Genomic DNA, 13,586 nt, shown 5'->3' with positions numbered 1-13,586 from the left:
TGTGTTGTCTGTTGTCATCAAGTCTGTTGGTTACTGTAAGACTGTAGGAGTGTGTTGTCTGTTGGTTACTGTAAGACTGTAGGAGTGTGTTGTCTGTTGGTTACTGTAAGACTGTAGGAGTGTGTTGTCTGTTGGTTACTGTAAGACTGTAGGAGTGTGTTGTCTGTTGGTTACTGTAAGACTGTAGCAGTGTGTTGTCTGTTGGTTACTGTAACACTGTAGCAGTGTGTTGTCTGTTGGTTACTGTAAGACTGTAGGAGTGTGTTGTCTGTTGGTTACTGTAAGACTGTAGGAGTGTGTTGTCTGTTGGTTACTGTAAGACTGTAGCAGTGTGTTGTCTGTTGGTTACTGTAAGACTGTAGCAGTGTGTTGTCTGTTGGTTACTGTAAGACTGTAGCAGTGTGTTGTCTGTTGGTTACTGTAAGACTGTAGGAGTGTGTTGTCTGTTGGTTACTGTAAGACTGTAGCAGTGTGTTGTCTGGTGTCATCAAGTCTGTTGGTTACTGTAAGACTGTAGAAATGTGTTGTCTGTTGGTTACTGTAAGACTGTAGCAGTGTGTTGTCTGGCGTCATCAAGTCTGTTGGTTACTGTAAGACTGTAGGAGTGTGTTGTCTGTTGGTTACTGTAAGACTGTAGCAGTGTGTTGTCTGTTGGTTACTGTAAGACTGTAGGAGTGTGTTGTCTGTTGGTTACTGTAAGACTGTAGGAGTGTGTTGTCTGTTGGTTACTGTAAGACTGTAGGAGTGTGTTGTCTGTTGGTTACTGTAAGACTGTAGGAGTGTGTTGTCTGTTGGTTACTGTAAGACTGTAGCAGTATGTTGTCTGTTGGTTACTGTAAGACTGTAGGAGTGTGTTGTCTGTTGGTTACTGTAAGACTGTAGGAGTGTGTTGTCTGTTGGTTACTGTAAGACTGTAGCAGTATGTTGTCTGTTGGTTACTGTAAGACTGTAGCAGTATGTTTTCTGTTGGTTACTGTAAGACTGTAGGAGTGTGTTGTCTGTTGGTTACTGTAAGACTGTAGCAGTATGTTGTCTGTTGGTTACTGTAAGACTGTAGCAGTATGTTGTCTGTTGGTTACTGTAAGACTGTAGGAGTGTGTTGTCTGTTGTCATCAAGTATGTTGGTTACTGTAAGACTGTAGGAGTGTGTTTGTTGTCATCAAGTCTGTTGGTTACTGTAAGACTGTAGGAGTGTGTTTGTTGTCATCAAGTCTGTTGGTTACTGTAAGACTGTAGCAGTGTGTTGTCTGTTGGTTACTGTAAGACTGTAGGAGTGTGTTGTCTGTTGGTTACTGTAAGACTGTAGGAGTGTGTTGTCTGTTGTCATCAAGTATGTTGGTTACTGTAAGACTGTAGGAGTGTGTTTGTTGTCATCAAGTCTGTTGGTTACTGTAAGACTGTAGGAGTGTGTTTGTTGTCATCAAGTCTGTTGGTTACTGTAAGACTGTAGCAGTGTGTTGTCTGTTGGTTACTGTAAGACTGTAGGAGTGTGTTGTCTGTTGGTTACTGTAAGACTGTAGGAGTGTGTTGTCTGTTGTCATCAAGTCTGTTGGTTACTGTAAGACTGTAGCAGTGTGTTGTCTGTTGGTTACTGTAAGACTGTAGGAGTGTGTTGTCTGTTGTCATCAAGTATGTTGGTTACTGTAAGACTGTAGGAGTGTGTTTGTTGTCATCAAGTCTGTTGGTTACTGTAAGACTGTAGCAGTGTGTTGTCTGTTGGTTACTGTAAGACTGTAGGAGTGTGTTGTCTGTTGGTTACTGTAAGAATGTAGGAGTGTGTTGTCTGTTGGTTACTGTAAGACTGTAGCAGTGTGTTGTCTGTTGGTTACTGTAAGACTGTAGGAGTGTGTTGTCTGTTGGTTACTGTAAGACTGTAGGAGTGTGTTGTCTGTTGTCATCAAGTATGTTGGTTACTGTAAGACTGTAGGAGTGTGTTTGTTGTCATCAAGTCTGTTGGTTACTGTAAGACTGTAGGAGTGTGTTTGTTGTCATCAAGTCTGTTGGTTACTGTAAGGCTGTAGCAGTGTGTTGTCTGTTGGTTACTGTAAGACTGTATGAGTGTGTTGTCTGTTGGTTACTGTAAGACTGTAGGAGTGTGTTGTCTGTTGGTTACTGTAAGACTGTAGCAGTGTGTTGTCTGTTGGTTACTGTAAGACTGTAGCAGTGTGTTGTCTGTTGGTTACTGTAAGACAGTAGGAGTGTGTTGTCTGTTGGTTACTGTAAGACTGTAGCAGTGTGTTGTCTGTTGGTTACTGTAAGACTGTAGCAGTGTGTTGTCTGTTGTCATCAAGTCTGTTGGTTACTGTACGACTGTAGCAGTGTGTTGTCTGTTGGTTACTGTAAGACTGTAGGAGTGTGTTGTTTGTTGTCATCAAGTCTGTTGGTTACTGTAAGACTGTAGCAGTGTGTTGTCTGTTGGTTACTGTAAGACTGTAGGAGTGTGTTGTCTGTTGTCATCAAGTCTGTTGGTTACTGTAAGACTGTAGGAGTGTGTTGTCTGTTGGTTACTGTACGACTGTAGGAGTGTGTTGTCTGTTGGTTACTGTAAGACTGTAGCAGTGTGTTGTCTGTTGGTTACTGTAAGACTGTAGGAGTGTGTTGTCTGTTGGTTACTGTAAGACTGTAGCAGTGTGTTGTCTGTTGGTTACTGTAAGACTGTAGCAGTGTGTTGTCTGTTGGTTACTGTAAGACTGTAGGAGTGTGTTGTCTGTTGGTTACTGTAAGACTGTAGGAGTGTGTTGTCTGTTGGTTACTGTAAGACTGTAGCAGTGTGTTGTCTGTTGGTTACTGTAAGACTGTAGGAGTGTGTTGTCTGTTGGTTACTGTAAGACTGTAGCAGTGTGTTGTCTGTTGGTTACTGTAAGACTGTAGGAGTGTGTTGTCTGTTGGTTACTGTAAGACTGTAGCAGTGTGTTGTCTGTTGTCATCAAGTCTGTTGGTTACTGTAAGACTGTAGAAGTGTGTTGTCTGTTGGTTACTGTAAGACTGTAGCAGTGTGTTGTCTGTTGGTTACTGTAAGACTGTAGGAGTGTGTTGTCTGTTGGTTACTGTAAGACTGTAGGAGTGTGTTGTCTGTTGGTTACTGTAAGACTGTAGGAGTGTGTTGTCTGTTGGTTACTGTAAGACTGTAGCAGTGTGTTGTCTGTTGGTTACTGTAAGACTGTAGGAGTGTGTTGTCTGTTGGTTACTGTAAGACTGTAGCAGTGTGTTGTCTGTTGGTTACTGTAAGACTGTAGGAGTGTGTTGTCTGTTGGTCACTGTAAGACTGTAGCAGTGTGTTGTCTGTTGGTTACTGTAAGACTGTAGGAGTGTGTTGTCTGTTGGTTACTGTAAGACTGTAGCAGTGTGTTGTCTGTTGTCATCAAGTCTGTTGGTTACTGTAAGACTGTAGGAGTGTGTTGTCTGTTGGTTACTGTAAGACTGTAGCAGTGTGTTGTCTGTTGTCATCAAGTCTGTTGGTTACTGTAAGACTGTAGGAGTGTGTTGTCTGTTGGTTACTGTAAGACTGTAGCAGTGTGTTGTCTGTTGGTTACTGTAAGACTGTAGCAGTGTGTTGTCTGTTGGTTACTGTAAGACTGTAGGAGTGTGTTGTCTGTTGTCATCAAGTCTGTTGGTTACTGTAAGACTGTAGGAGTGTGTTGTCTGTTGGTTACTGTAAGACTGTAGCAGTGTGTTGTCTGTTGGTTACTGTAAGACTGTAGCAGTGTGTTGTCTGTTGGTTACTGTAAGACTGTAGGAGTGTGTTGTCTGTTGGTTACTGTAAGACTGTAGCAGTGTGTTGTCTGTTGGTTACTGTAAGACTGTAGCAGTGTGTTGTCTGGTGTATGACTGAGTATATGAGTGTAAGAGAGAAACACACACACACTAAGAGGAGTGTGTGTGTGTGTGTGTGTGTGTGTGTGTGTGTGTGTGTGTGTGTGTGTGTGTGTGTGTGTGTGTGTGTGTGTGTGTGTGTGTGTGTGTTGGTAGCATAGAAGCGTAGTAGTGTTTAGTAGTGGAATATGTTGCGTTATACTGTATCTGAAAAGCTTTAGTGTGGCATCGGTAGTGTGGTAGTTTAAGACCACCTGGCACCCTATTCCCTTTGTAGTGCACTACTTTTGACCAGATCCCATACTGTAGGGCTCTGGTCAAAAGTAATGCATTTTGTAGAGATTAGGGTGCCATTTGGAACGCTGGCTAATAGCCTATGGACTGTATAGTATGAAACACCACCACCTGTGCTCTCCTCACTGACTGTGTCTAACACTGCTCTGCCCTACAGAGTGTACACGATGCTGCGGTAAGTGTGCGTGCGTGCGTGTGTGTCAGTGAGCAACGTTTTTTATTGTCTCTCTTTTCCTCCCTCTCTCTCTCTCACCCTCCTCTCTCTTGTGTGTTCTCGTTGGCCCTTCACCAATTAACTGGATCTCTCTATTGTTCTGCTCTCTCTCTTCTTCCTTTGAACCTCCCTGCCCTCTAATGTCTCATCCTCCCTTCTCTCCTTTCCTCATCATGTTCTTTCTCTACCTCCTTCCCAACTTTTTTACCTTCCCTTCGTCCTCTGTTTCCCATCCCTCCCCCTCATTCCTCTCTCCCATACCAACCCCACCTCTCTTTCTATACCCAACCCTTTCCTCCTCCCCACTCATCCTTTTCCCCTCATCCTTCTCTCCCCCCTTCCTCTCTCCATCCCTCTCGCTCCCTGGGTCTTGGTGGCTATGCTGTGCCCAATGGATCTGTCCTCCGGTGCTGTTTGTTTTTGTCTCTCCCTTCCTCTCCGCTCCCTTCTTCTCTTCTCCTCTCCTCTCCCTTCTTCTCCGCTCCCTTCTTCTCTGCTCCCTTCCTCTCCTCTCCCTTCTTCTCCTCTCCTTTCCTCTCCCTTCTTCTCCGCTCCCTTCTTCTCCGCTCCCTTCCTCTCCGCTCCCTTCTTCTCCTCTCCTCTCCTCTCCCTTCCTCTCCGCTTCCTTCTCCGCTCCCTTCTTCTCCACTCCCTTCCTTTCCTCTCCCTTCTCCCTTCTTCCCCTCTCCCTTCCTCTCCTCTCCCTTCTTCTCCTCTCCTTTCCTTTCCCTTCTTCTCCGCTCCCTTCTTCTCCGCTCCCTTCTTCTCTTCTCCGTTCCTTTCCCTTCTTCTCCGCTCCCTTCTTCTCCACTCCCTTTCTTTCCTCTCCCTTCTTCTCCCTTCTTCTCCTCTCCCTTCCTCTCCTCTCCCTTCTTCTATGCTCCCTTCTTCTCTTCTCCTTTCCTCTCCCTTCTTCTCCGCTCCCTTCTTCTCCGCTCCCTTCTTCTCTGCTCCCTTCTTCTCTGCTCCCTTCTTCTCTGCTCCCTTCTTCTCCCTCCCTTCTTCTCCGCTCCCTTCTTCTCTTCTCCTTTCCTCTCCCTTCTTCTCCGCTCCCTTCTTCTCTTCTCCTTTCCTCTCCCTTCTTCTCCGCTCCCTTCTTCTCCGCTCCCTTCTTCTCCGCTCCCTTCTTCTCTGCTCCCTTCTTCTCCTCTCCCTTCCTCTCCTCTCCCTTCCTCTTCTCTCCCTTCCTATCCTCTCTCTTCCTCTTCTCTCCCTTCCTATCCTATCTCTTCCTATCCTCTCCCTTCTTCTCCTCTCCCTCTCCTCTCCTTTCCCTGCCTTCCTTTCCTCTCTGTGGCTTCATGACTGTGTGTGTGGCTCTCTGCTCCTCTCCTCTCTGTGTGCCTGTCTGACTACAGCGGAGACGACACAGGCCCCGTGGACATAACCACCTCAGTGTATGTACCCCTGTCTCTCCCTCTCTGTCTCTTTATCTATCTTCCGTTCATTTTATTTCTCTCTCTATCACTCTCTCTCTCTTTTAATGTACCCCTGTCTCTCCCACTATCTCTCTGTCTCTCTATCTCTCCCCTATCTCTCTATCTCTGTCTTTCTCTAGCTTAAAAAAAATCCACCTCTCTCTCTCTCTCTCTCTCTCTCTCTCTCTCCCTCTGTGTTTTCCTGTCTGTCTTTCATCTTGTTTCTATGTTCTCCTGTACTCTCCTCTCTCTCTCTGATCCTTTTGTCCCAGTAATGTTGTGTACTGCCCCCCCCCCCCCCCCCCACCCTCTGTCCTGTATGCCTGTGTTGCAGTGTTGGTCCACATGGTCTAGAAAGAGGGTCTGCTTGTCTGTCTGTCTGTCTGTGATTGTCTGTCTGCTGTCTTTGTATGTTTGAGATTGCGATTGCCTCTTGCATTGCCTCTGGGTCGACAGCAAATGTTGAAGCATGATATCGCTAGACGGACATTGCTGACCAATATATAAACATAGTCTTGGCATGTCATGTCAGTCACACCGTGCATGGTATACCATATTGGACATTGGACGCTCTTTGGAAGCCAATTGTGTGTGTGAGCGTCTGGTTACTGCACATGATATGCCGTGCTTCATAGCTAAGCTACATATGGAAGCCAGTCTGAACAACAGAATGCAGCTTGTGAGCTCAGTGGGTGTGTGTATTTCTGCGTGTGAGTTGAATGCCCAGCTACTTGAGGAGTACGCATGGCTTGTCCATATACCCATCGGGCTTGTCTGGTTCCCCCATTACAAGACCGAGGGACTTGTATACCTGAATGACTTGAAGAGGTCAGCTCCTAGGTCTGCCTGCTGATACAGGTGTTCTTCATGCTAGTAGCTCGTGGATGTGACTGTGGGTGTCGGTATTGAATGCTACTACGATCTCTAAAAGATAGCATTCTGGATGCATACATGCTTCTGCATACGTGCCATTGGATGCATGTGAGGCATGGTCTATGCTTATTCTCTCTCTCTCTCTCTTCTGTCATTCTGCCCTTTATGTCTCTCTCTCTCTCTCTCTCTCTCTCTGCCTGTCGCTCTCTCATAGTAGGGAAGCATGGTATTGTAGTTGGATGTGCTTGGGGTTGTGGGTTTAGTGAGGTATGGGCTGATAGAGGGATCTTTTGGGATGGTGTACTCTCCCACACAGACACTCCAACACAGACACTCCCACACAGACACTCCCACACAGACACTCCCACACAGACACTCCAACACAGACACTCCAACACAGACACTCCCACACAGACACTCCCACACAGACTGTCCCACACAGACACTCCAACACAGACACTCCAACACAGACACTCCCACACAGACACTCCAACACAGACACTCCCACACAGACTGTCCCACACAGACACTCCCACATAGACACTCCCACACAGACACTCCCACACAGAAACTCCCACACAGAAACTCCCACACAGACACTCCCACACATACACTCCCACACAGACACTCTCACACAGACACTCCCACACAGACACTCCCACACAGACACTCCCACACAGACACTCCTACACAGACACTCCCACACAGACACTCCCACACAGACACTCCCACACATACACTCCCACACAGACTGTCCCACACGGACTCTCCCACACAGACACTCCCACACAGACACTCCCACACAGACTGTCCCACACGGACTCTCCCACAAAGACACTCCCACACAGACACTCCCACACAGACACTTCAACACAGACACTTCCACACAGACACTCCAACACAAACACTCCCACACAGACACTCCCACACAGACTGTCCCACACAGACACTCCCACACAGACTGTCCTACACAGACACTCCCACACAGACACTCCAACACAGACACTCCCACACAGACACTCCAACACAGACACTCCCACACAGACTGTCCCACACAGACACTCCCACACAGACACTCCAACACAGAAACTCCCACACAGACACTCCAACACAGACACTCCCACACATACACTCCCACACGGACACTCCCACACGGACTCTCCCACACGGACTCTCCCACACAGACACTCCCACACAGACACTCCCACACAGACACTTCAACACAGACACTTCCACACAGACACTTCCACACAGACACTCCCACACAGACACTCCCACACAGACACTCCCACACAGACTCTCCCACACAGACTCTCCCACACAGACACTCCCACACAGACTCTCCGAAACTGACTCTCCCACGCAGACAAGTGCATTAACACAAGCAGACACTCTCACACTACACACTACCACCACTACATATTCCTGTACAGAGTGAGTTTTAAACAGTTTGACTTTCTTATTTTCTGCCCGTTCTCTCATTCTCTCTCCCACTCTCTCTTCTCTCTCTTCCATCTCTCTTCTCTCACTTCCATCTCTCTTCTCCCTCTCTACATCTTGCTCCCTCTCCTCCTCCTCTCCTCTCCCTCCCCCTCTCCTCTCCCTCTCCCCCTCTCCGTTCTCCAGACCATAACAGACACCAGCCCCATGCGTCGGTCCACCTCCTCTCTGGTCCACGGGCGTTCTGGCAGGGAGAGGGGGGTGAGGCTGGATGACTACAGCCTGGAGAGGGTAGAAGGAGAGGGGAGGCATGGTGGGGGAGCAGGAGGGGGACAACGCAGGGACAGGAGGGATAGGAGCCACCGCACCTCTCAGAGGTCCCTGACCAGATACACAGATGCAGACACAGGTGAGAGAGATGAAGAGATGGAGAGACACATGCACGTCACACACACACACACACACACATACACACACATACACACAGACACATACACACAAACATACACACACACACTTACAGAGGTCCCTTACCAGATAAACGGACACAGACACAAGTGAGAGAGATGCTAGAGTATTTTGACCAAGTTTCCCATTGACCAAGGCCAGTATTCACAAAGTGTCTCAGAGTAGGAGTGCTCATCTAGGATCAGTTTTGCCTTTCAGATCATAATGAACAAAATAAAATGAACGGGGGGAGCTGATCCTAGATCAGAAATGTCTTGTGGATACTGGCCCTGGTTTCCCTTAGAATAAATAGTCTTTATCCCAGTGCTTTGGAGGATTCTGGATTTCCTGCTTGTTCCCTTCTGAATCTTCCAACTGGGATTTCTGGAAAAACTGGGAATTTTGCTAATATTGTTAACACTAAGTAAAAGCTCCCAGAGGGGAAGGTTTCAAACCAAACCTTTTGGAAAGAAGGTAAAAAGTAGAAAGGTTTAGAGAAACTTTTCAGAGAAAAGTCAAGTTCCATCAGAGGTTTGAGATAGAAAAGTCAAGTTCCATCAGAGGTTTGAGATAGAAAAGTCAAGTTCCATCAGAGGTTTGAGATAGAAAAGTCAAGTTCCATCAGAGGTTTGAGGTAGAAAAGTCAAGTTCCATCAGAGGTTTGAGATAGAAAAGTCAAGTTCCATCAGAGGTTTGAGGTAGAAAAGTCAAGTTCCATCAGAGGTTTGAGATAGAAAAGTCAAGTTCCATCAGAGGTTTGAGGTAGAAAAGTCAAGTTCCATCAGAGGTTTGAGGTAGAAAAGTCAAGTTCCATCAGAGGTTTGAGGTAGAAAAGTCAAGTTCCATCAGAGGTTTGAGATAGAAAAGTCAAGTTCCATCAGAGGTTTGAGATAGAAAAGTCAAGTTCCATCAGAGGTTTGAGATAGAAAAGTCAAGTTCCATCAGAGGTTTGAGGTAGAAAAGTCAAGTTCCAGCAGAGGTTTGAGATAGAAAAGTCAAGTTCCATCAGAGGTTTGAGGTAGAAAAGTCAAGTTCCATCAGAGGTTTGAGATAGAAAAGTCAAGTTCCATCAGAGGTTTGAGGTAGAAAAGTCAAGTTCCATCAGAGGTTTGAGGTAGAAAAGTCAAGTTCCATCAGAGGTTTGAGGTAGAAAAGTCAAGTTCCATCAGAGGTTTGAGATAGAAAAGTCAAGTTCCATCAGAGGTTTGAGGTAGAAAAGTCAAGTTCCATCAGAGGTTTGAGATAGAAAAGTCAAGTTCCATCAGAGGTTTGAGGTAGAAAAGTCAAGTTCCAGCAGAGGTTTGAGATAGAAAAGTCAAGTTCCATCAGAGGTTTGAGGTAGAAAAGTCAAGTTCCATCAGAGGTTTGAGGTAGAAAAGTCAAGTTCCATCAGAGGTTTGAGGTAGAAAAGTCAAGTTCCATCAGAGGTTTGAGATAGAAAAGTCAAGTTCCATCAGAGGTTTGAGGTAGAAAAGTCAAGTTCCATCAGAGGTTTGAGGTAGAAAAGTCAAGTTCCATCAGAGGTTTGAGATAGAAAAGTCAAGTTCCATCAGAGGTTTGAGATAGAAAAGTCAAGTTCCATCAGAGGTTTGAGATAGAAAAGTCAAGTTCCAGCAGAGGTTTGAGATAGAAAAGTCAAGTTCCATCAGAGGTTTGAGGTAGAAAAGTCAAGTTCCATCAGAGGTTTGAGATAGAAAAGTCAAGTTCCATCAGAGGTTTGAGATAGAAAAGTCAAGTTCCAGCAGAGGTTTGAGGTAGAAAAGTCAAGTTCCATCAGAGGTTTGAGGTAGAAAAGTCAAGTTCCATCAGAGGTTTGAGATAGAAAAGTCAAGTTCCATCAGAGGTTTGAGATAGAAAAGTCAAGTTCCATCAGAGGTTTGAGGTAGAAAAGTCAAGTTCCATCAGAGGTTTGAGATAGAAAAGTCAAGTTCCATCAGAGGTTTGAGATAGAAAAGTCAAGTTCCATCAGAGGTTTGAGATAGAAAAGTCAAGTTCCATCAGAGGTTTGAGATAGAAAAGTCAAGTTCCATCAGAGGTTTGAGATAGAAAAGTCAAGTTCCATCAGAGGTTTGAGATAGAAAAGTCAAGTTCCATCAGAGGTTTGAGAAATTCAAGGAAGTAGACTTTCAGAAGAAACTTTATGGCATAGAAAATATGTCCCCCTCCTCTTGCAGGGTTGGGCACAGACCTGAGCACCACCACCCAGTCTGGAGAACTCCCCCCCAAAGAGCGTGAACGTGAACGCGGTCGAGCCAAAGACCGCAGGCACCACCATCATCACCACCACCACGGTGGCTCCATGGAGAAGGAGGGGCGCTTCGGGCCAGACAGACACGGGCCAGAGTTCACCCACAGACACCCCCACGACCAGGGGGACAGACACTGGTCCCGCTCTCCTAGTGAGGGGCCCGACGGACGGGGCCACAGACAGGTGGGCACCACACAGCGACGGACGGGAGATGAGAAGCATAAGCATATACACACAAACATGCACACACAAATGCATGTGAAAGTACACACATAGACTGCACATACTGTATACGGCCTCACACACACACAGTCACACACACACACACACACACCGTTATTTCTCTCTATAGTATATCTTTCTCAGGGAAGTGGAAGAAGGCCTTCGTCAAGCACCATGGAGAACAGGTGGATTATAATGGTTCTTTCTCATCCCATTGGTGGATATCGAAAACTAACCAATGGAGAAGCAGCTGGAGTGATCTAACCAATAATCTTTGATTTAGAGTTCTGCCTTGTTGGTTAACTACCACTACTTACAGATATCAATTTGTCTTTTTCTTTTTTTCTTTGTCACTGTTTCTCTCTGTCCATTTTTCTTGATGTGGCTCTCGTGGCTTCAACGTGTATGTGCTGTTTTGCCTCATTGGCGGTTTGGTTGTTATGGTTTTCAATGTTGCTGTCTTTCCGCTTTTCTTTTCTCTCTCCTCTTTTCTCTCTCCCTATCTCTGTCTACCTATATCTATCCCCCCTCCTCCTCTCTCTTTATCTCTGTCTACCTATATCTATCCCCCTCCTCCTCTCTCTTTATCTCTGTCTACCTATATCTATCCCCCCTCCTCCTCTCTCCTTATCTCTGTCTACCTATATCTATCCCCCTCCTCCTCTCTCTTTATCTCTGTCTACCTATATCTATCCCCCCTCCTCCTCTCTCCCTATCTCTGTCTACCTATATCTATCCCCCTCCTCCTCTCTCTTTATCTCTGTCTACCTATATCTATCCCCCTCCTCCTCTCTCTTTATCTCTGTCTACCTATATCTATCCCCCCTCCTCCTCTCTCTTTATCTCTATCTATCTATATCTATCCCCCCTCCTCCTCTCTCCTTATCTCTATCTATCTATCTACCTATATCTATCCCCCCTCCTCCTCTCTCCCTATCTCTATCTATCTATATCTATCCCCCTCCTCCTCTCTCTTTATCTCTGTCTACCTATATCTATCCCCCCTCCTCCTCTCTCCCTATCTCTGTCTACCTATATCTATCCCCCCTCCTCCTCTCTCCTTATCTCTGTCTACCTATATCTATCCCCCCTCCTCCTCTCTCCTTATCTCTGTCTACCTATATCTATCCCCCCTCCTCCTCTCTCCTTATCTCTGTCTACCTATATCTATCCCCCCTCCTCCTCTCTCTTTATCTCTGTCTACCTATATCTATCTATATCTATCCCCCCTCCTCCTCTCTCTTTATCTCTATCTATCTATATCTATCCCCCCTCCTCCTCTCTCTTTATCTCTATCTATCTATATCTATCCCCCCTCCTCCTCTCTCTTTATCTCTATCTATCTATCTATCATCTATATCTATCCCCCCTCCTTCTCTCCTTATCTCTATCTACCTATCTATCTATCTATCTATCTATCTATCTATCTATCTATCTATCTATCTATCTATCTATCTATCTATCTATCTATCTATCTATCTATCTATCTATCTATCTATCTATCTATCCCCCCTCCTCCTCTCTCTTTATATCTATCTATCTATATCTATCCCCCTCCTCCTCTCTCTTTATCTCTATCTATCTATATCTATCCCCCCTCCTCCTCTCTCTTTATCTCTATCTATCTATATCTATCCCCCCTCCTCCTCTCTCTTTATCTCTATCTATCTATATCTATCCCCCTCCTCCTCTCTCTTTATCTCTGTCTACCTATATCTATCCCCCCTCCTCCTCTCTCTTTATCTCTATCTATCTATATCTATCCCCCTCCTCCTCTCTCTTTATATCTATCTATCTATCTATCTATCTATCTATCTATCTATCTATCTATCTATCTATATATCTATCTATCTATCTATCTATCTATATCTATCCCCCTCCTCCTCTCTCTTTATATCTATCTATCTATCTATCTATCTATCTATCTATCTATCTATCTATCTATCTATCTATCTATCTATCTATCTATCTATCTATCTATCTATCTATCTATCTATCTATATCTATCCCCCCTCCTCCTCTCTCTTTATATCTATCTATCTATCTATCTATCTATCTATCTATCTATCTATCTATCTATCTATCTATCTATCTATCTATCTATCTATCTATCTATCTATCTATCTATATCTATCCCCCCTCCTCCTCTCTCTTTATATCTATCTATCTATCTATCTATCTATCTATCTATCTATCTATCTATCTATCTATCTATCTATCTATCTATCTATCTATCTATCTATCTATCTATCTATCTATCTATCTATATCTATCCCCCCTCCTCCTCTCTCTTTATATCTATCTATCTATCTATCTATCTATCTATCTATCTATCTATCTATCTATCTATCTATCTATCTATCTATCTATCTATCTATCTATCTATCTATCTATCTATATCTATCCCCCTCCTCCTCTCTCTTTATATCTATCTATCTATCTATCTATCTATCTATCTATCTATCTATCTATCTATCTATCTATCTATCTATCTATCTATCTATCTATCTATCTATCTATCTATCTATATCTATCCCCCTCCTCCTCTCTCTTTATATCTATCTCTATCTATCTATATCTATCCCCCTTCTCCTCTCTCTTTATCTCTGTCTACCTA

At 44.8% G+C, this 13,586-nt stretch overlaps 1 protein-coding gene across 1 annotated transcript in view; it reads left to right on the top strand.

Moving 5' to 3' along the window:
- The window catches only part of LOC120023395 (voltage-dependent P/Q-type calcium channel subunit alpha-1A-like), a 147,624-nt gene that overhangs the window by 131,105 nt on the left and 2,933 nt on the right, over positions 1 to 13,586 (top strand). The window contains exons 44-45 of the mRNA XM_038967409.1: positions 8,239 to 8,461; positions 10,674 to 10,930. Of these exons, the coding sequence (XP_038823337.1) occupies positions 8,239 to 8,461; positions 10,674 to 10,930 (480 nt within the window). The remainder of the gene's footprint in view (positions 1 to 8,238; positions 8,462 to 10,673; positions 10,931 to 13,586) is intronic.

Source organism: Salvelinus namaycush, chromosome 2 (genome assembly GCF_016432855.1).
Source record: "Salvelinus namaycush isolate Seneca chromosome 2, SaNama_1.0, whole genome shotgun sequence".
NCBI classification, from domain to species: domain Eukaryota; kingdom Metazoa; phylum Chordata; class Actinopteri; order Salmoniformes; family Salmonidae; genus Salvelinus; species Salvelinus namaycush.
The sequence above is the reverse complement of the archived record's forward strand: the minus strand, read 5'-3'. Positions and strand labels throughout refer to the sequence as shown.